This window comes from Dufourea novaeangliae, unplaced genomic scaffold (assembly GCF_001272555.1).
Source record: "Dufourea novaeangliae isolate 0120121106 unplaced genomic scaffold, ASM127255v1 scaffold199, whole genome shotgun sequence".
Lineage (NCBI taxonomy): Eukaryota > Metazoa > Arthropoda > Insecta > Hymenoptera > Halictidae > Dufourea > Dufourea novaeangliae.
This window is the reverse complement of record NW_015374073.1, coordinates 826,038-850,135: the sequence shown is the minus strand read 5'-3', so window position 1 is coordinate 850,135 and position 24,098 is coordinate 826,038. Positions and strand designations below refer to the sequence as shown.

Sequence of the window (24,098 nt, the reverse complement as noted above, 5' to 3'; positions counted from 1 at the left end):
TACTTTCATTTTTTTCAAGATTGTTCTTTTATTAAACTAATTATAATTAAATTCTCCAAAATTTATATCAAGTAAATATATTTTTACATTCAATAATATACCTTTAGTGTTTTCATTACAATTATTATTATTTATATTTTAGAATTACATGTTAGAAAAATCTACCTCAATTCAAATATAAATAAAAATGTTATATTTGTCACGTTTCTGACAATTTATTATTTTTAAGGTATAAGTCCAATTTATGATTAACAAAAACACTGCTTTATTTAGAGAATGTTTATAACAATGGTCACATAATAAAATTGAACATATCTAGAGTCTTAAAAACAAACTAAACGTTTTACAATATTTTCAAATAGGGTAAAATGCAAAATATTCAATATCTCGAAATAAAGAAAAGTGGACGTATACCAGTTTAAAAACAAAAACGGTTCACATATTTACGTGTAAAGTAGAGAAACTAATAATTTGCACCACTGAACCGTTAAGCACGTCTGTATTCCAATCAATCTACCATCCCCGAATGCGATTCCTTGAAAGATATTGAGTGATATCCAATAAACCAAAGACGTGGTGAGTGCTGCTTTAGATTGTGTATTGATCGCGCTCCTTGACCACGTTTCACCCTTAGAGTTACAAAGTTAAAACGTACGGAAACTAGCTGACTGTGTGTTTATATTGTCTAAACAATAAAATGTTCGAAACTCAAAGAAAAATTGTGACTGTTCCATTATAGTCCAAACTTTGCGTGCTAATGGGCAATATCAAATTCAAGATCAACTTTCAAGCGTTAAAATGGATGAATTCGAATGAAAACGATCAAAGTGTAACTCTTCTTCAAACTAAGGCGGTCCAATTCAAGCTGCGATTCGGAATTCTGACGGTTAAATTTAAATTCAAGCTTAAATGTCTGCGATAAAATTCTGATTTTAGTTGAAAGTATGGACATCTAATTCAACTTTAAATTCGAATTCTAACGGTCCAACTTAAATTCAAATTTCCACGATAAATTTCTAATTCTAGTTAAAAGTAGAACGGACAAATTCGAATTCGAATTTAGCTTTAATTTTTACTGGCCAAATTCATATTCCTTTTGTGATCTGGGAAAAGGAAGGAAGCTCAAGAAATCGTCTCGAACATTGCAAAAATAGTGCTACCCCTGGTGAAAAGTACTTGTTTGATAGAATTTTTTACATAAATGTTATGTAAAAATGTTTTGGCTAATAATGGAAAGATATCTTTGTTTATTTACAAAATATAGAACGAGAACATTAAACAGTGATTGGAGAAACTGTTGAATCATCTTCTGAGACAACTCCTTTGTTTAGTAAATTAAGAACATTTTGATATTTTGTGATATTTTGTACACAAATTTGATAAGTTTCACGTTTCGATGAACATTACGAATCTTGTATATTTGATGAATACACGACAGTTCTTATTTTAATAATATTTTCTTCAACTATCGTTCACTCTTCTATTGTCTTTCTTTAATACACAGACGACAGAATTTTACATTTTTACTATGTATATGTATAACTTCTGTAGTGACCATGTTAAACCGTTGGATTTATTTTTTTTACGTATCCAGAGTGTTCTTCAAAATAACACCTTATTCTATATCGTAATTATTATATTCCGTTTGTGAAGTTGAAGAATGTTATCTGACTTGAAGTTGAATCTTTTTTTTGGGAACTTAGAATTAGATATGACATCGGAATCGAACGTATCTCGAAATGTTCAACAATTTCAAAAGTTTTACGACGCAGAGGGTGCTACTCGGCATGGAAACGAAAACTTTTGCCATTTTGATCAAATTTGTGATTTATGACCGTCCAGGTAGTTCTAGGAAGTTTGAAATGAATCGCGTCTTCATTGACGACGAATCGATAACATTATGATCATGAAAGAGTATGAAATTGGCTATCGGAAGATCGTTGTTTAGAAAATATCTTCATTTAAAATTTATTAACAACTATTCAATTGTCGTACACCGACAAACTTCTTGTCACCAGTTAATAAACAATTAAAAGTATTAATTATATTTCAACGATCCCTTTAAAATTCAAACTTGCGTGATATATTGATGAAAACATATCCTTGAAAAAAATAATACATAGTGTTATCGGTTTTTATGGATTCTTCTTGGTTTTGAGAACAGCCGAGGATCGTATGACTTGTAATTATTCGGTCAAAGGTTAATTGAACTATTCTTGCTTGCAGCGAAGCTTCTCATTCAAAGAGGGATTCTGGAGGAATCCTTGAACTGGGATTTAAACTTCTTCGAATAAGTCCACCTTCCACCGGAAGTACACATACCCCATTAAAGTGTAATCAACGTGAAACTTTATTTTTTCACTTCCACGAATCGTGAAAGTTCTTAATAAATTTGCAACAGCTTTGCAATATTTAGATATTGTAAATTTATGAAAGTGTACATTATTATAATACTGAATTTCGATTTTTACACGGACATCGCAATAAGACATTTTTTTATTGTTTTAATATACAGATACTATTGGCGTATAATGTATATTATCTGACTCTAATGAAGACATTAAATTTATGAAAGCATACATTATCATAACTACTGAATCTCGGTTTTTACACAATTATCACAATAAGACATTTTTTATTATTGTATACCTTAAACACCATATTTTTACGTATACATACGTGATAAAATCGTATTATGACTATTAATAACATTAAAATGTTACAATAATTATTATTATACACCAATCGTATATCGTATTTGTTCATTAAAATCATATTACTGAACCAAACAAACTGATCATGATTTGAAAAAAATAATTTAAATCGAACCTGTCTCATTGTTCGCGGTTATAAGCGACGCTTGATTTACCTACTCTCATTTTCTCATGATTGTTTCGCAACCGTGACAATTAGGAACTAAACCCAACCCGAGAAAATTCGATTAAACCCGAGTTCTAGATTGTCAGAAATGGAAGGATAATTCCGGAGTAACAAGATTCACCGCAACTTGGTTTCTGCATTTGCAACTTGTGAGCTATAATTCCTCGATAGTGACCATTTAATGTTATATTTGACCGTTTTACCGTAAGTCTCAACCTGACTTCGATCGTTTGTATTTGAATTTAATTTTCACAGTTGTAATTCAGATGTTTATTCCGATTCCAACAGTGAAGTTCAAATCCATCGCAGTTGGAATCAGATTCAAATTTTGGCAGATGAACGGAAACTGAAATTTCAAATCTAAGTTCCAACTGTCGAATTCGAATAGGATTTAAAGGGGGCTACTTTGCCTGAAAAACTCGAAAAATAGGCACTTTTTGAAGTCTTTTCTCATGGAACTGCCAACAGATAATTCAATGAGAGTTTCTACGATCAGTTAGACAATGTTTATATAAAATGTTATATAAATGAGTGAACATTTAAGAGATGGTAATTATATAGAAGTGGATCTACATCACCGATTTCAGTGACTTTGAAATATGTTGTCAAGGTCATCATTCTGAACATCTTTTTCCTATACATTGTATATCTAACGCCTACTCGGCTTCAGTTCTCGAAATATTCATAAAAATATTTTTAACACTTTTACTTGGATGATAATCCCGCTTAATAAAAATAATAATTTACTATGAAACTCCATATAACTGTTATTGTTTTTTTATTTATTATCTAACCCAAATTTAAGGTGAATCGAAACCAAACTAAATTACTAAAAAAAAAAACTATGATACCTTGTCGCCCCCCTGGCAGGGGCTCCTTACGCCTTGAATTGTCATTAATCAAGTCGGAATGACTTTCTTTCTCGACACGAACTAACTCTGAATGACTTTCTTTCTTGAACTGCCTCTAACTAACTGCAAATTATTTTTTTTCTTGAATTATCGCTAATCAACGTTGAATCACTTTTTTTTTAAACTGTCTTTAATCAACTCTGAAGCATTACATTGATCGGAATTTGTTAGACACTCCAAGAAAAAAAGTAATTCAGAGTTAGTTAGAGACAGTTCAAGAAAAATTGTGGTAGACACCTCAAACGACGCAATTCTCGAAATTATTAAAATTTCTCAATTCTTTTGGCCTGGCCCATTAAGATACATCTACAGAAGATAACCACGGTTGGATTTTTGTTCCAGACCTTTTTCAGAAGGAGCAATCTACAACGCCACGAGACTACAATAGCTTAGTAGGCTGATGTGGTCTTGCATTTATATTGTTGTTCAATAATCAATTTTAAATTACGAATACTTGACATGATCGGATACTGCTGCCTATCCAGCATACAATAGTAATATCCAGTGGCTCAGAAACCTATTTCTTTGCTAGTCGGACCATCGGATAATATGTCCAGGATTACACTCGGTTACAAGGGGACCCTCCTCTCTGATACAATATCTAAATTGCACGGGAAGTTCTCTGCAAATTATCATTGCGCATTATGCACAACACTCACCCGTTATGCTAATTTACATCCCGTGATCTGCTGTACAATTACGCAAGTTCGAGGACATTTATAACTTGCAATTCCCTCCACCCACGCCCACCTATACAAAACATAATTCGACCTGAACTAAATACCTACACTGCATACTTGCTAAATAATCGCGTTACTAATGATAATACCATCGGCCCATAACTCTTTCGTCGCTTTCCAGATTCAAAGTTTTTTCAACTATTTGAGATATTCATAGCAGAAACGATCGTTCTCGAATGTCACGGTTTTTGTGATAACAACAGGATTCTAGTGGTCAAGAGCGAAACTCACAACATGGTAGTACCTCTACTATCAAAATGCATGTCCTGAATTATTCTAAAAAATCTTAAGATTCTAATAAATGCCAGAGAAATGTTTTACTCCCCTGGAAAATGAAAATAAAAATTGACAGGCCTCGTTTGCCTTATAAGCCTCTCAATCGTAACGGTCAAATTCAAATTTAAATAGTTGACAAATCTATGGAAATTTGTGTTTGAATTTAACTGCTGTATACATCGAGATCAATTTACAAAGATATAGGACTATGTTCCGATACTGTTTAAAACGTTGATTATTCAATTAACTTAATATTAATTCGTGTGCTTTTGTTGTCGTTCGTAAATATAAGAAGCTGTGCAAGTGATCCAGAAAGGTTTACTAGAGGTAAATATCACTAGTATTTGAAAAGAAATGAAACGTTTCGCTTCTGAGTCCTCTGGATTTTCTTTAGTATGCGTGACAACCTATTCAAGCCCCTTTATTAACGAATAAACTGTTCTTGGAAAATGTTATTAAACCGTGGACGGGCATTCTTTGCGCGCTTGAAGCATCACAAAGAACTACTACGGGTGTGCGTATACAGGATAAGCTATAATAATAATATATTTCGTGGTAGAATAAAAAAAGACGATTCTATAAGAGCGGAAATACAGAATAAAGCTGTTTCGTATGGTGCTTCAGTATAAAGAAAATCGATGTTAAAATTCAATGGATACGTTTACGAGTGAATATGACCTGGCTGTCGTGATAGTCCATTATTTTACTTTTCTAGGTTGGTCAAAAAGTAATATCGGATTTCTGCAGTAGATAATACTTTTTTCATTTTTCTATACAAAGCACTGCTCTTACCCAATAATGTATACATATACATATACTGAAATCTGACTCTTCGACACGTCATTGCGTTACATTTTTTTGAATTTACCTTGTTTTGAAAATCAGTGACTAGAAGGTATGCTTTCTAGGAATTATGTTTGTCTATTTTTGTAAAGGGAAAAACACGACACAAACAACCAAAAAGGTTTCCCGTATGTATGATAATGGTGGTGTAAACGAACGGAAACAAGAAAGCACAATTACGCGAGAGTGCACCTCCTTGTCTCTCATTTTCAAAAGAAGGTGAATTCAAGAAAATTTAACCCACTTGTAGTGACTTTTCTGTAAAAAGATACCTTAGAATGTCAGCTATCATGGTATGTATAGGCTTTTTCCGAAATGGTGGTACGACTGAAGAGGATGTGATTCTACATGCAAAAATAAGTCGAAAAAATAAAATTACATTTTTTGGTACGGTTCTTTGTTTCCAAGATAATCAATTTTCAAAATTCATCCAACGCGTATACAGGGTGTTCCGCTTAAAACAAGCCAACTAAATATCTTCTCTATCTGTGATCATACGAGAATTAGTTTTCACGTAATTTAAATAGCCTCACGAGACGAATGAGATGGTGGAAAAACTTATATAAGTGAATTTAAAATTTTTAGAATCAATTTTTTATAAGTAAATTAAACATTTTTAGAGTTCAAGGTCATTTCAAGGTCATATTATTACACATGGATAAATGCGTAATAATGTTAGCTACAATATACAGCAGGAAAAATTACGTGCATACACGTAAAAAAAATATGGGTGGCCTTGAAGCCATTAAAAAATGACACTTATAAAAAATGTTTGGCCTCATCCGATTCGTCTCTTGAAATCATATAGTTACATAAAAAATATTTCTCGTATGATCACAGATAATAAAGTTATTTAGGTGGCCTCATTTAAGTGGAACACCCTATACATTCGTAGTGACAATAAGTAGAAACAGAATTCAATGAACAGACGCGTTAGCCAAGCCTTATTCAATTGCACGCGTATCAAGCAGATTTTCAAATTCAATGTTCTCGAAAACAAAGCATCATACAAAAAAAGGTTACTCTGCATTTTCGTCTTATTCTTGCAAGTAAAATCATATTATTTCGGGTTGTACCACTATTTTGGGAACACCCTATATATGACATTATTTACTACAATAAACCGACACTACTATTTTAGCCAACTCAATATTTCCCATTAATCCATATTTCTATTTTTGTCAATGTTTATAAACGTTGACAATAATATAGTTTTATTTGTTCTCCACAATATCCCGATATAAATTGAAATTGTAGAAGAGAATAAGTTCGGTAGGACGCAAATACTACCATATTACCATCGATTTCTCGTGCAAGTGAAAATAGTGAGGAATAGACAAACATAATAGCCAATCGTATTCAAAAGTGCTACTATTCGAAAGCAATATCTATGCAATGTGATTTTATCAAACTATTTCAATTTTATTCGCACGTAGAATCACGTTCTTTCTATTTATACTACGGATAATTATGTTCCACCCTGTATATACTTGTGAAGTCGTACCCCGTATTATTCTGTGGAACGGATAAGTAGATCTGGTCGACATTATTCATCGTCCGACTCCATCTTCTTCGACATTGTGCTTTCATAACGAAAGCCACGTGCAACCCAAGGACTATCCGAGAATCGACCGAATAAATTTTCATTTTCCAAGCTTATTCACCTGTCTGTCGATCGGAGACAGCAAAGTTAAATTAAGTAGGCGCGTGCGGATCTACTTTCTGTCTTTCCTACCCACCTCCGTTTCCTTCATCACTGTTTAGTTAACATTATTACTTCTCTTGTTCTGTTTTCACTGTTTCACGTCGGCGAAAATGTGCCTGATGGCATTATAACAATAATGTATTTATGTTGAAGCAAATATAATTACTTTTGAGTACTTTTCTGTTTTCCTTTTTTTTTAAATTGAGTTCTTTTTCTGTGATTCTAGATCAATGCAATGGCACTTAATTGTTGATTATTTTCTTTATAATCTTCTTTCGCGCGTTTAATTGTTCTGTAGTGTCCGTTGGTAGATTATGTCACCATTCTCATAACATAAATGTTAAATCTGTATTTAACACTGTTAAATTTTCGGATGTTTTTCGTTAGTATTAGAGTAACAGTTTTTCGGGACACTCCTGACTGGGATAACCATGTTCGTCGATTTGTGCTTTCAAGCATTGCTCACTCAGCCCAGCACAATGCCTTCTGACACGACCTTTTATTTTCTACTGTAACGATAGAGAAAATATAAAATATGTCAAACGCATAAAAAATGTCACAATACGGGACACATGTTCTTTTGTGTTTGTGTAGAAATAAAATCACAATATCAAGGTTTTTACGCTGGATAATTTTTAATTAACAATTTTCCTCCAAAAATACACGAAGAAAATTAAACTTAGATTATGCAATAATAAATAATACAGTTAAAACAGTAAAATCGTCAATTTATGCAAGTGGCTTTGATAGTTTGATTATCCACTGTATACAAATAAAGTAATGAATCAAATATTAGGTTGTTGCATATGAAATGACTATCTTATGACCAACACTTTATATTATATGGAACCTTGTACAAATTTTATTAGACAAAGGAAGATTAAATAGACCTTGTACGCGTTTTTCATTGAAATACACGTGTCATATACATATGATATTCATCACATAATTATTATACTGAATTTGAAGATGACTCTTCGAAGAAATTTTTAGCTGCTATCTTTTCGCTGAATGTTATCACTAAATAGTATTCTTTAGCAGAAGCTTACATGCATCTTTATGAAGATTATTCGTGAATTTGGCTTAAAGGTTCATTTTTTAATGCACGTGGAGGGAATGGCCTAATTTATCTCAAACTAATTCTATAGCTTAATTAATTTTAGTGTTTAGCATAATTGATTTTATTCCTATGTCACATAGTATCTTGAAAAGAGAAGAGTATACTTTGCAATTCTGCAATATAGAAAGGAGCTATGTTAATAATTTTCATTTATGAAAGTAACGTTAAATATATCTGTCAGTAAAGTTCGCTAATTCATGTGTGACGACCTGATACATATGTTTTCCAAACACATTCTACTTATTTATGTATAGGAAATATGCGATGACATTTAGAGTTTCAGAAAGATGGGATTGATGTACATATGTTTAATAGAAATTTTACCTATAGGTCACTGTTAACCCGATATCGGATTTCCGTGTCGTCAGATGGTCCGCTATTCGGGGATCGATTGTACCATAAACCATATTTTTCTTTCGCATGTTTGGGCATTTGTGAGCGTCAGCTTGTCGACTATACCAATAAATTCGTCGTTGACATGGTAAATTCCGTCGTTAAAATCGAAATTTGAATCTGAGTTTGATAGATACCGCCATGATAACATAGTCAAATTAGTAAAATAAACAGTAGTGAGAAAAAGTTTTAAACTAGTGTTTATTTACTTTCTTTTGTTACTTTCCTGTGGATTGCTCTCTTAACCTTTCCTGCTAGTGTGATTCCATTTGTTTTAACTCATTGTACCTCATACTACATAATAGCTTGCATTTTACGAATACGACTTACTACTATGTTGGAAACAATCTCCAATATAATGTTTAACAATTGTCAATAAATATTCGTCTTTCTTTACGAGTGCGTGCACGGCTTGTTAATTGGTTCACAGACTCAAAATTCAGGAAAATATTTACAGGTATATGTTATAAATTTTGTATTGTACCGGTCTGTTTTTAATTTTTATCTTTCACTTTGAGAGAATGTTATTGTCAACCTATAATTTTAGTAACAAAATATGATGATTCTATTCGGCATTATTGGGTCATGTATTTTAAATACCTCATAGAAGATATACATACATATATTTGTTTTATAATACTAACTGATTTATTCATCATACTCATTTGCCCTTATAGTCATATTAATTCCTGTTACAGGAAAATTAATGTCTCTTAATACAAATAAGAACAACAATTCGTAAAAGAATTCCACTAAAAATGAGTTTCCAAATCCAGCTAAAATAAAGAAGAATTTCACCTGAGATTCAAACAATTCCACTTAATTTAATATCATAAACTGTTACTATAACATAACTGTAACAGATATATAGTATGTTATAATATCTCTTTACATATCCTATCCAGGGTCCCACTGACTACAAATTTTCTCATTTTCTGAGACTTAAGGAATAGCTATATGCAAATAACATTCTGTTTACTTGCAAGAAATAATTAAAAACGGGTTAAATATAGAAAGTATCTTGGAAATTCCGGTTTTAAAATGATCGTAATAACTGTCGTCAAACAATCCTCTAAGGCGTGTTTACAAGGGAGGCAAGATTAAAACCGTAAACCGGCATTAAAAGCGTCCGGCAACATCTCCGAAAAATTAATGCGAAATCCACCTGTTTATTTAGTGGCCCGAGGTCACAGAGACGTTAATATTAAGCTAACATTTATTGCGTACGCGTAACGTGTCACATCCACTCTGCATAAAGCAGCACGCCGGTTGACGGGCTGACGCGTCATAATCGCATAGCCGCTTCAATGGAATTTCAACGGCGTGATTCACGCGGAAACGATGGACCATTTTAGAAAATTCATACAAAGTCGACATTCTTTTAATTACATTCATAATTACAGTAGAATCCATGGATTGTTTTCTAATGTAGCAAAAGAAACGATACGATTAAAGCAAGTACACGAAAAGATATTTACGAATGGCTACTTTCGGCCATTTTGTATTCGAGATAATAGATAAAATAAATACAGACTCCTCTCGATTATCGTCCAGAGCTCAGGTTCGCGCCGGGACAATAATCTTATAGGTAGAAATACTTCAGATCTTCATAAATTCGTTTTTTGCCCGAAGTCCGAGCCTTGACAGCAAGAACGGAGGGGCAACAAAGCATGCACTTGACAGGTTCCAGCCCCCCCCCCCAGTGGTGGGGATAACGCCTGGACGATAATCGAGAGAAGTCTGTAGAAGTGAATGAAACCTCTCTTATTGTCATGATCAAATTAGAAACGATATCAATATGTATTAGGTGAGTGCAAACGTTTCAATGTGTTTTGTTCTAAAAGAGTAGACTAATAATAATTTCAGTAATAATATAATAATAATTTAATAAAATACATACTGATGCTTTTATAACGTATGTGTTTTCAATAGAAATTTGCATTCTAGTACAGAAATTTTTTGAATATTGCTATCTATTCAATTTATATAATTATGTTGCATTAATAAATTCACAGTTTACTGTACAGTGGCATTGATATAACAGCTTTTCTAATCATATCACAAATGGCTTTTACGGTATTTGTAACATTTATTTCCTTCATTTTCAATTTTTTTTCAATAGCTCAATTTTAATTTTATTTTGAATAATAAGACACACTCAATCACGTCAATTTTTGTTCCAAATAGCAATTCAATGTTTTACATTGATGTCGACACATAACATATTAACGTAATTGTTTATTGATTCTGCATAACCACGACGATCATCTGCAGAAAATCCATCAAAATTTTATGCACTCACCCAATATACTGATTGTATTAAAATGATGATTGCCAGAGAAACACTCATCAAAATTTCACCATATTATAGCAAATTTTTTAATGAAACGACAACTGACAAACTTCAATTTGTCACAGTGGGTATTTCTTTAATCCTTTTGAATCTCGTGGGCGTTCATTAATCTGATTTTAATTAGTGTCTTACAATAAAATTTAATTTTTATTCGTAAACCAGACATGGTGTCACCCATATCGGTGAATTATACAAGGTGACAAAAAAAAGGATCTAAGACTTTAAGGGCTAATAGTATTTATCGAGGAGAATACAAAACGTCCAACCAATATAAGTCGGAAAATTAATTTTTCAAAAATTAATTGTTTCAAATAAAAAACAAAAGTTTGGTTTCACACTTTTTACAGATGTTCCGTATGTCTTTCTTTCACTTTGATGTAAAACTAACATTTGCCGATCATAGATCGACGTATACTTTTAAATATTCTTTCCGTATATTGTATTGCCTGTTTTCGTACAACCTTGAATTAATGTACTTTCAAATAAATTTTCCTGTTCAAATTCAATAATATACAAACAGACTCATTTATGATGTCGAACGCTCATAAATATGAAAGTTGATTTTGCATTGAAAGGATTTATTTTGGAACCTATGTTGATTTTTTCCCTTTTTACTTCTCTCGGTGAATACTATAAGCCCCTAAAACCTTAGACTTCTTTTTTTATCATCCTAAATACCACCCGTAGGTGAACTTGTCAGACACTTTTTACATGGAGTGGAAGACTGAACACCCTATATCTTTATCGTGAGTATCCTGTTAATCAATAACTTGTTCCCCGTACATTTTGTATAGGATCAAAAGAAAACGGGCATCCTGTACATTAATGTCAACACGTTATTCCACGCGTATATTATGCATTAGTCAAGATAAGAGGACCACTGCGTATATTAATATTAAGAACTCCTTCCTTATGTGTTTTCATAGTAGTCAAGAGAAATCAACAAATGGTGGAGATAATTGAAAGTGACTGTATAATATTAAAAATATTTGTTTCAGATATACGGTTAGGTCTGATATTTAGCCATTAACGAAATGCAACATTTCCCTGAATTTAGCAATATTAACCAGCAGGGTGGCCAGTAATTCCATTCGTTACCAAGGCTAATACCGAACACCGCCATTAATTTACCGATGAACGCGTAACGGGCACGCAAGTGAATATTGCGTTAGGCGTATACACGTTGTCGTCCAATTAAAAGCATCGTACAACCTGAACAATCGATGAAGAGACAACGCTACAAAACGCAATCATTTAATAACCCATTTAATTAAATTGTCTGGTACGATTTTTAACGGATTCGCAGAGCTCGAGTAGATGTTTCATTTTAAATACCGATCGAATGTTCGCAATATGCAGCGTAATTACACATCGTTTTACGTCTCTACGTGATATTTCGCGACGAAGAAATAACCGATGTTCACATACAGGACGTCTCATTTATGGTGGCACGTGGCGAGCGTCGCGATGGGTCAAACAAATTTCGTATTGACGTCAGCAAATATGATCAGAATAAAGAAACTTTGTGTATATTAATATTCTGCAAAGTATTCGGTAACCGAACAAACGTTCTCCTCGATGCTTTTGTGACTGAACAGGACAAAATTGATCAAATTTACTCGTTTTCATAATGATCACGAGAAGTGACACACTTTTTACGTGGTTGAAAACAGTAAGACACTTTTTATATTAACGTCGACATATGGGGTAGGTCGTTTGAAATTAGTACCTTCAATTATAGACCTTCATTGTAAAAATCTGTGATGCCTGTATTCAGAGAAAAATATACTACAATTTTGCTGCAAACAAACATGCGTTCTCTTATTAAAAATAAAAAATCACCGACGAATTCCTAAAGTGCCTTCAGCTAGAACAATTTCGTTTGATCTATCTTATACCCCCCTTAAAACCATACAACTGTAATTTCATCTTGTTTTTCTACAGGTAACAGTATTAACGTGAATCAAGACGATAATTTCAAGTGAACCACCCTGTACATTATCACCTTAGCAACCAGGCAGATAGATCTACCCGTTTCACAGTGTAATGAATACGTAAATAGGGAGATGTACTATCAGCACCATGTCTTCAATTTTTATTTTAAAGTGTATTTTAACTGTCGGAAAGATATACGTTTTTCGTGAAGTGATGGTGGAAATATAATTTCAAATTCATTCTCGTCGAACAAAGTGATTTCAGCCTTAACTTTGTCGATTTCGTAAGTGTTAATATTAATGGTTCTTCATATAATTGATTATATAATATAATTATTATTTATGTAATTGACTGAATAAAATAACTAAAATACTTTCATGTGAACAGAGCATACGAAACACTCTATGTATACATTAATATCATTGACTTCGTATACCACTGTTACAAAGCTGTAAGTATTAAAGATTTGTTTCTGAAACACTTTGTAAGTGAACAAGATTTATGAAAAATCCTGTATATTAATATCAATTCATTCGAATATGATCTTTTTCTCCTCCCTTACGTCGCGTTATCTACTATGTAGGTCATTAACGACGAAGTTCAATTTGCATATAAATTTGTACCACTCAAAAGGAAGGAAATTTCCTATGCAGCAATATCGAAAATTTTTTCCTCGAATATTTGTTAACTGGATAAGCTATATGAAACAAGCTGTACTGGAATACGTTATTTATTGTAGTTAATTTAAAACTAACCGAAAGAAGTTCATTCTAAACTAACTAAAAAATAAAAAATTATTAAATGTTTTTCAATAATTTTTGTAACGATGAACATACTTTCCACGCAATCAACATAAATCAAACACTATATGTGCCACAATAAATGAAACATTCTCTATATTAATAACATTCGATTATCCGAATAGGTAAGAATATTTTACAAAATCGACAACCTCGTAGTGGATTCGCGAAATCCAATTTCAGAAAATTCACGCTTAAACTTATTTAACCAACTTGATTTACGACGAGGATTGGATTTCCGCGATCGATATGCAGTTTTGCGATTGTTGTCTTAAATGAATTGGAGAAAAAACGAAAACAGAAGCGAAATTAAACGTCCAGGTAATCGATTGCAGGAAAATAAAATAGATTTACGGACTCCCGTTACTCGCTTCTATCAGTTTCGTTCATTTTTTTGCGGCCACCGTTGCATTATAGAACAGCGTTATCCTAGAAGTTGGAAATTGGAATTTCAGACCCGACGATGTTCCGAGATTAAACGTAAACTCGTTTTGTTTCGTTTAATAAAATTGACGTCAGACGCGGCCTTTGCTGAGGTACAGATGTGTCAAGTATCATTTACAATAATATATTATTTAATTTCACTGTTATTAGTATTATATTCATAGAATTCACAACATATAATTCTTGTTATTATTAAGTTCACTGTTATTTTCCGTTCTATGATACAATTTTGTTATTTAATTTATACTCGATCGAAGCAGGTTTAAATGTACATTTAATTGTCAAATTCAAATTTGTTCTGTCTTTTCAAGGGATACAATAAAAGAAGTTTAATTGAAGTAGGTCGTAATAGAGACGCGCGAAATCAAGCCTATTTAAACAAATTTTTCAATTGGGTATCTATATTAATTTCAATAATATCCTCTTAAAATAACTTGCAAATGAATGGAAACACGCTGTATATTAATATCTAAAAATTCGTGTACATTTTCATCGCGATTAAGAGAAATCCAATACTTTCGTTATTAATGTAAATAATATATTTCCAAAGGACTGGTCCGTGAAAAAACTACTTTAAATATTTTGTATATCAGTATCAATAATTCTTTCCTCAGTTTCTGTAGATCATAATCATAGGATATTTATTACTCCATACGAAAAAATATGTAACAATATACAAAAAAAGAAAACGAAAATAGGAACGAAAACTAACAACAAATTGAAAATATAAGAAGAATTTAAAAAACTAAAATACAACAAGTGGATAGAACAAATAAAATATCTTGCATATTTTGCATACATCAGTGAAAATGACATTTGTTATAATACCTTATAATTCTGTAACAACTATATAGGAAGCTCAACAATTCATACTATGTCGGTAGTGACGTTGATATTAGTAACTCGCGCTCGTTTATTTTGCAGCAACCCGATACAAACATATTGGAAGGTACATGCCACCCCTATCGAGATATCGTTGTGATATGTGGTTCCCAGTAGGTTTTACGGAACATTTCCTCGCGACAAGTATTCCACAAATGCTAAAGAACCCGAAATTAGTACAATTAACATCAATATGACCGATAATTACTTATTTCTACAAAAAATCCCGTTAAACTACAAAGTTCTATCGAAAAAATATTAAACATACCCCTTCATCATTATTGTTTACCACGCTGCTGTTACAGTGTTCTGCAATCTCAAAAACACACAAACACAAAGAAACAAGGAACATTAAAACTCACTGTTCCCTCCTCAATTTCTTCTACATCAACACCAGTTAAAATTTTCCCCCCCCCCCCCCCCTCCCACAGATTCACCTATCCCCTAGATCACCATCAATAAAAACAATTCGAGACACGACCGAGAATCGTAAGTTTCGTTGGGAACGTAGAGTGAAGAATAATCTTGACTCACCAGACCTGGTTGGTAAGCAACTCGACGGTCCTTAACTGTAACGATGATAGCAGTGTACCAGCCCAAGCCGGTGGGTGGGAGACACACGGTCACGGAAAAAGTTTTTACGTGCAACGATCTACGGAACTTGTTTCTGTTCGCACCTGTCCAGGTGCACTTGTTTGCATACCGTTTCTTTTTCTATTTTTTTTTTCAAAATCGCGCGCCTCTAGCAAGCGGTTCGTAGAACGTTTGTTTTGCGAGGCGATCGCGGGAGACACCGCGAATATTCACACTGTCTGGACTCAGGCTAGAGAAGACATGGTCTTGGTTCCTTTTCTTTTGGTATCGTTTCGAACGACAGGGACGAAGGGGAACGAAGCTACCGCGGTGAGAGTCAAAGCGGTACTGCGAGGCTGGTCGCGACCCGGCGTCCCCTTCCACCATCGACCCGGAGCCCAGCGGCCAACCAAAATCGAGGATTCCCAGACGTTTAAACACCTTCCGTTGGATCCACCGGCCGATGTCAGTTTTACGAGGAGGGGGGTGGATAGCACTGACGCCACTTTTGGCGGTCTCACGTGTTGCTTCCCCTGTAAACACCGATCATCTGGATTCCATTCAATTACTGGCCCAGGGAAACACGGTTTTCTGGGCTTTCTGGTGTACGTGCCAGGAACCCCTGCTCCTGGGGATCAAATGTACAAGGGTACGATGGATGGAGCATATGATATCGCGCGAATCATTTCACATTTATGAGACAGTACACGGTGATAATAAATGACCATTGAATCTTTCACAATGCCCTATTGCCTGCGTGAAATCAGTTCTTTGGCTGTGTAAAATATGTGATTTTTAGTTGGAATATGACAGGATCATGAGAATGAATACTTGTGGTGGTACATTAAGAGTGAGACAGGTGATAGAACAGAGAAGAATCTTATTCGACGTGTAAAAGTAAGTCCATACAAATGTATAATGTCTGACACTTGAATACAATTCTGCATTTGTGTCTGTCCATTGTTGATTTTGTCTACCTGCGTATGTTAGTAAGTATAATTATTGACAGTGACACGATATTATTAGTTTTCCACAATGATTTTATGTAGATTGACAATGAGGAGATCGCAATGCCTGTGGGATATAAGTAGACTGCGGATTTTATACATTTATAGCTTAAAGGGCTCTATAAAATACAATGAAAGACAAAAGTTTCATGAGATGAAACGAGGTTTCTACTTCATCCTTAACATAATAAGGTACTTAAGTGAAAAAAGAACTTCCTACTTTTGTTCTTGTTCTCATGAATTACTTTATACAATGTTATTTTGCATAAAAATCCGCAGTCTAGATATAAGTTATAACACGCCATCGCGATGGTCAGATACATTAACTACTCGTGTTTAAAAGCACTCGAGCCTGACAAATATTCCAGTTTGATTATCTTGCAAATGAATTATTTTTATATAGACAATCGGCTCATTCCCGATTGTACCAATCGTTTGGACACGCCCTCTATATTTGTGTGAGTAACTCTTTTGTTGATTAGTTTATAACTGACGAATGGCAAATGAAGCATCCTGAATATTAAGTCGAAAATGAAATTAATGTCAACGTTAGTGTATATTATACACTATCATTAATGCCACATATACACAATTCTTGACAAATGTAAATGAAATACACTAAAAATAGTTTCTGCTCGTGTTCTCACAGAAGTTAATGACAAGTATCCCTTGCAACATTCCGATATTTAATTAGTAGAACGCTATAACACGTGTTAGACTATTAATAGAAAACCACAGCCCAACTAGTACCTCTTTTGTACATTTTAATAACTCTATAACAAGAATTGTATACTAAGTAAGCTCTGTGTTTTATTTTTTTTTTAATAAATTAAAAATACTTCTGCTTATTTTCATATTTGCTACAATATATCCTCCCCGTCACTATAGAAAATTCTTTTCCGCATAATACTCTATAGGTAATTGAGAGGAGTGGAATGTCCTGTACATGCTTAACATCGCTTAAAGTAGTTCCTCGTTCCTACATTTTCATAGTGACAAAAAGAAACCAAACATCCTACACATTACAAAAAACTTTATCCTCACATAATGGTGGTTAACATAAACGATGAATCCTGTATATTTGAATGTCAATAACTTTCTGCTTATGAATCTTTATACCAATAAAGAAACACGAAGGATCGTATATGTTAATATCAAGGACTTCTTTCTTGAATGTTATTTAGGTGATGGATACAAACCAGAAACACTGGACTTGTCGCGATAAACGGGAAATCCTTCCTATGTATTAACATTTAACAGAAAGAGTCTATGTAAAGACGGTACGTTGTCAGAGAAGGTTCAAGTGAAAGCAATAACACTTGTCCCTTGTAGACCTGAAATCGATTTCTCCGCGGCTATTCACCCCTACGAAACATGCAACTGCAGCAAACCGTCCTGAAATAATCGAAGGAGGATTAATTTTAGTCTAAAGTTGCCTTTTCGTCGAATATGTTCCGGCTAAAAATTAAAAATTCGTTACGGTTATCAGTTACAACTAAACAAACGCTTTGTTCCCAGAGAAAAACTCCAAGTCTAGGTTTAACATATACAATGTAGTTAGGTAATTCGAAAACAAATAAACTTCTTGATAGAGCAATTTATGTTAAAAGTTTTGTATCAGGGAAACTAATTATGAGTAGGTCATTATTTTATCACAATTAGTAGGATGAAACGCGAAAATGCCTGTAAAATGTTTGTTTTAAAGTTCGCGGATTTTAAACAGTACAATTTGAAAAGTTTCGACGGGTACATTGTGTTTCTGGACGTTCGAACGAATGCTGTGTAAAAACTCATCTATGCGGGTAAACTGCAGGAAACTTTTTCAAAACGGAAAAATATAGAAGCGACGCGGTGCGATAAGCCGAGGGAAAATAAATTTTCCACGCACGTTTGTAGCGGTGAATAGCAGTGAATAACTCAAAAAGGACGTAACCGTATGTTCCGGAGTTCCGTTCTAAATCGATATAGATTCAACTCTGTTACAAACTGAATTCCCACTCCGCACCATTTCTGAAAATATTCTGCCGGGCTACGAGTGATTTAACGTTAATACAGTTCGGAATAACTAAAAATACGGTCGAGTCAGAAACTAGGACATTAAGGAGAATAACAATAACTCTCGTCTACTGGTCAATAAACTATTGCATTACTATCCTTCTAAATAAAATTTAATTAAGGAAATATATTTGTCTATCGCTAGGCTATAATATATGTAAGCTGTTGGTGTTAAATTAATTTATAAATTTCTCTAATAAAAAATATAATTAAAAATGAAACATTGGCTTTGGGTCGAATTGACCAGAACAGTACACGAGGGTTAAAAAGAACATTAAAATTGGACCATCTTTACACATATTAACTTCCTCTATGTGATAGAAAATTTGAATAGAAAAGATAACGCCTGAAATATAATCCTTTATAAGGAGAAAGACATTATCATCTTGTATTACAGTTCGTACAAATTTGGTTAATTCTGTATCAGACATGGATTAGCTCTAGCCTACCGTTAAATTAAGTTCTGGTTAGTTGTAGCTTAGCTTTAAGTGTACATATGTCAAATCCGATGCTACGTTCCGTAAAGTCTAATTTAGCTTTGACTTAGTTCTAAGGTTCGTCCGTATGTGTTCTATGTCAGGTCCACCTTCGGAAGTTTCAAACTGTCATTAGTGGTGTAAAAGTGGCTCTATATTATTTTTCGTATCGTTCGTTTCATTCTGAGCATCGTTATTAACAGTAGCACGAGCCAATAATCAAAGTGATTGCTCTATGAACTTTTCTCCCTTTTGCTCTTCAGAAGCCAGTAATGGCTCGAAGTCGACGGAGACTTTTTGGAATGCTCGCTCAACGGGGCCACTGCTTTCCTCTTCTTCAACTTTTTAGCCCATTCTCTCTTTGTACCCGTTAAACTTGTTGGCCCTTTTTCAGCTGTCGAATTAATGCTCTTTACTCGGTCATTTCTGTGTGTCTTATTGTTGATATTAGTTAACTGAATTTAACTTAAAATAAATAACTGCACCAAAGTGATTGAAATTTATTAACTCTTGTTTATCTTATTCCGATCCGCTTGTGGCTAGTTTATTCGTTTTATTTTGTGTAAATAAATAATTAAACCATTTGAGATAGCGATCATAGAAACGTGCGATGGAAAATCTGTTTTTAATTAAAATGTATACGCACGATCTTTTATTTATCCTGTCTTTCGGAAACACATGCGAGGACGAATATTAATAATAATATGTGTATATTAATGTCAACAATTTCTTTCTAAAATGCTTTTTAAATTAATATAATGTATCGAACACTTTGCATATATTTAACGTTTTTTTCTTTTAATTTTTGTAGATTCCGATCAAAATGTAACTATTTGTCTAATAATATCAAGAATTTCATCATCATTTTGTAGGTGATCGCCAAATGAAATCCCCTTGTAAATTAATATTCATAAAGTTTATCTCATATGTAGCCATAATTTAATATTAATAATTGTTCTCATATCTGGCAGAATATCTTATGGTAGTAATTTAATATCGGTATCATGTATATATTATCATTGATATTTCCCAGGTAAAAAATGTAAACAAAAAGTCTGTATGTGAACAAGCTATACGAAATATTTTACATATTAATATCAGTAATTTCTTTTGTGTATTTTCAGAGTGATTAGAAAAATCAAATGTTTAGTACATTAGTATAAGAAATGTTTCTAACATGCTTTATTGACGTATAAGAGTATATGGTTAAGCCTGAAGGAAGATATTGTATTATTAACATATTGTAATCTGATACCTGTACCTCATTTAAATATAACAAAGACGATAGAAAAAAAGCATACATATAGATGAAAGTTTGTATGTGACTGACATATGTATAACGAAAAATGTTTCGTTTATATCATTCCTAAGCAAAAGTTATATATAACTCATTTTATCTCAGCACTAACAAATGTTTACTATTGAAAACTTGAATACTCTACAGATACGATTAGCTTTTAAACTGCTGTATTTGTTCTTCATTAAGCTAATTTTTTATGGCTGAATAAAGGAAAAATTGTTAAATTAACAAATACTTTCCAGAAAAATGAACAATGAGCTCTATTTATAATTGTGAAGGAAATAGTACTGGTGCCTTCGTCAGCAGTAGGATCCATTCCAAGATCGATCGTAATCATCAATATGGCCGCTTTCCTAATTCCCGAATTCCTTTGCAAATGAGTCTACTGTGAGTTACATAAGTGCTCGTGTTCCATGAATTCTTAGCTCTGTGCGATTTATACTTTACTTAATTTCCGACTTCTTCTTAGTTTCCTACTTCAAACTTAATTATAAATTCTGATCAACAATGATTTTGAAACGTTACTTTAACAGCATATTCATTGTCCTACGCGAAGAATTGAAGGGACGCAAAGCACTTGTGACTGATTGTGCGACTGATTTAGCTCAACAGGGATCATCATCGAACTTTTAGCTTCCTGAAAGTGACGCGGATGCGCAGAAAGTTTGACGTCAAACGGTCTCGGTTAAGGGACAGGACCTTTTGACTACCATAGATATTGATTTTCCAGAGTTTCGAGGTTTCTAGAGCAGCGGACGTTGTAGCGCAGACGCCACTCTCAACATGGCGGTTGTGATCAGACACGAACCGTTCCGCGTTGCGTTTCATCCGGCTCGGCCTGTATGCCGCAGAAATTCACGAAAACAATGCGGCCGCTGCTCGAAGAAGACAGCTACTGTCTTTAATTCCTCCAGTTGGTGAACTGATTCCCCCATTAACATGGCGGCCGAGACATGTGCCGCTGTCACGTGCTTCCTGATCACGTCGATTGCACTCGCCAATGGTGAGCTTTCGTTTTTCAAGAACACTTGTTTCATTACTGAGATAACAGATCTTAGATATTATAGTTTGGATTAATGTATTTAGTAATACTATATCAGTTGAATCCTAATCAATTAGAAATAACTATAAATCTGACTTTTCTTTTGTGTATATTAACGTTTCCACTTTATTTGTACTTCACTGTACATACAATCCGTTTGAATCGAAATTGTCGTAATATTGTGAAATTTTCTATCTACCAAAGCTCCATTTAGATCTGTAATTCTGATTTATAGATTGTTCTTTTGCAATTAGAATGTAATTAAATGGTATACTGCGGTAAATTGTATTTGTGCATTAGACATTTATAGTTTATAAAACGAATGTATTGAGTATTTATGCGATTATGAAAATACTTTGCGAAATGCATTTCAGAATGTTCAGTTTGAAAAAGCTTGTATTTTATAGTAAATTCTAAAAATAATAATATAATTAATTAAGTAGGTAAACATCTTTCTTTTAATAACGAACACGTATTTTTCGATTTCATGGGATGACTAGGTCAATTATTATCCACGGAACATCGAACACACGCAGCTGCTGAACGAGGGAACGATCTATGGTGTTATCATTGCGACACAATGGACGATGGAGAGAGATGTTCCAATCTAACCGGAAATTATAGTGCTTTCGAGCACAAGTGCACTGGTGACAAAAGGACTTGTATGGTAATGACAAAACGATAACAGCGATTCGACTAGTTGCTGATTACGCGAAACGTGCACGAAGTTTAGTATACCACGTTGTTACTTAAATTTCCAATTCTTTTATGTTACATTGGAAAAAAAAGAGTTTCTTTAAATTTTTAGTTGGGTTCTAGTTAAATTTCTATTGTTACGATATTCACGCTATACACAGTATTTGATTTGCTCCGTTTATATAGGAAACCACGCAAACAACTATTAATAATAATATTAGAAGTATTATATGAGAAGTTATTGATATCACATTGAATTATTACTAACATATGTGAAGAAGGAATTGGTTCGTGTACATTACTGGCCAAAAATTTGAATTCTCTTACTGATTTCTACCAAACCGAATGTCTTAACAAATTATATACTGATCCATCGTTAATATACCAGATGTTAACTAGAATATATTTTATCGTGAAATTTTAACATTTTCTTACGTGGAAAGTAATCTTGTACAAGTCATAATTTCAATTTAAGGTAACGTTTGGCCTGTGACCTGCCTGAAAAGACATTCTGTTGTCGCGTTATATAAAAACACGAGATTCTTTTATGTATCTAATGAGCCAAGTGCTACAATATTAGATTCTACTGCCAAGATTCTACTGCAGAATATGTCAGGCCGTCATTAAAAGTAACGGTGATTTTTTCGAGGCGAGGGTAATTTACAAAAAATACCGATCACTGTGCAAAAAAATGGCACAGGATGTAAAATATATTGCTTACTAGTGTCTTTACAAATAAAGTTTCCTTGGTTACCGTAAAGGCGTGCATTTTTTTGTTTCTTAAAAATATCCTGTTTCTTTTTATTTATGTAGTGATTCCAAACTTTTGGCAGTTAGTGTATCTTTCTTACGTACAAGATGTTTCATTTACTTGGTCTGCTAATAATGTATTTGACGAAAAAGTTTTCGCTTTCAATGTACATACTGTTTATTCATCTCATTCGTGTAAAAGTTATTTGAAGTATAATTGGCAATGGAAGGGAGATACTACCTTTGATATTCCATTGCATTTTTTCCAGGTGAAGCGATTTTCTTACACGACCAGTACCGAGAATTCAACGTCGAGCCCTCAGACATGGTCGATAGAAAGGGACTGCACAAGCAAATGCGATCCTGGATGCATAGTGATCGGTGAACGTACAAAATTACACGCTTGCACTGACTGCTGCGAGCAATCGTTCTGCAACGTTGGTACCGGTACTGGGAATCGTTTGCTAATGAACGGAATCGATCTGTTTCTAGCTGTAACATTACAAATTATTTTAACTGTTATCCTGTATCCGTCGTGACCCTGTAAATAAAACAACATCCAACGACGATACCTGTAAATAAATTCGGATTACCATGTTATTTCGTACTTTCCTTGGGAGGAAAAGATCTTTCGCGCTGAAAAAAATGAAAACACTGAGTTACTTTTCATTATGACAATATGCTATTTGGTCAGTGAAATAATTTTTTAATGATATTATTATTATTATGGTTTTGCAGAAACAATAAACAAACCTGTTAATGTATTGCATTATGAACTCATATTAATGTGTACATTGTTGTTCAGAACCAAAATTTATTTTTTTTTAAAGGACATTGCATCTCTGTAAAATACATTTTTGATCTGTTTCGAGAAGCTGTTATGGTACTCATAATGTGCGATAAATTGTAAATCAATC

At 33.4% G+C, this 24,098-nt stretch overlaps 2 protein-coding genes across 2 annotated transcripts in view; one reads left to right on the top strand and one right to left on the bottom strand.

Moving 5' to 3' along the window:
* LOC107190434 overlaps positions 1–16,162 on the bottom strand; it is a 44,566-nt gene extending 28,404 nt beyond the window's left edge. Inside the window, exon 1 of the mRNA XM_015579232.1 lies at positions 15,817–16,162. The gene's annotated coding sequence lies outside the window, so the exon portion shown is untranslated. The remainder of the gene's footprint in view (positions 1–15,816) is intronic.
* Positions 16,163–21,526: 5,364 nt separating this feature from the next.
* Positions 21,527–23,742, top strand: LOC107190462. Its single transcript, XM_015579264.1, has 3 exons — positions 21,527–21,696; positions 22,236–22,402; positions 23,451–23,742. The coding sequence occupies exons 1-3, from the start codon at positions 21,633–21,635 to the stop codon at positions 23,718–23,720; spliced, it is 501 nt and encodes a 166-aa protein (XP_015434750.1). The 5' UTR covers positions 21,527–21,632; the 3' UTR covers positions 23,721–23,742.
* The last annotated feature ends 356 nt before the right edge of the window (positions 23,743–24,098 follow it).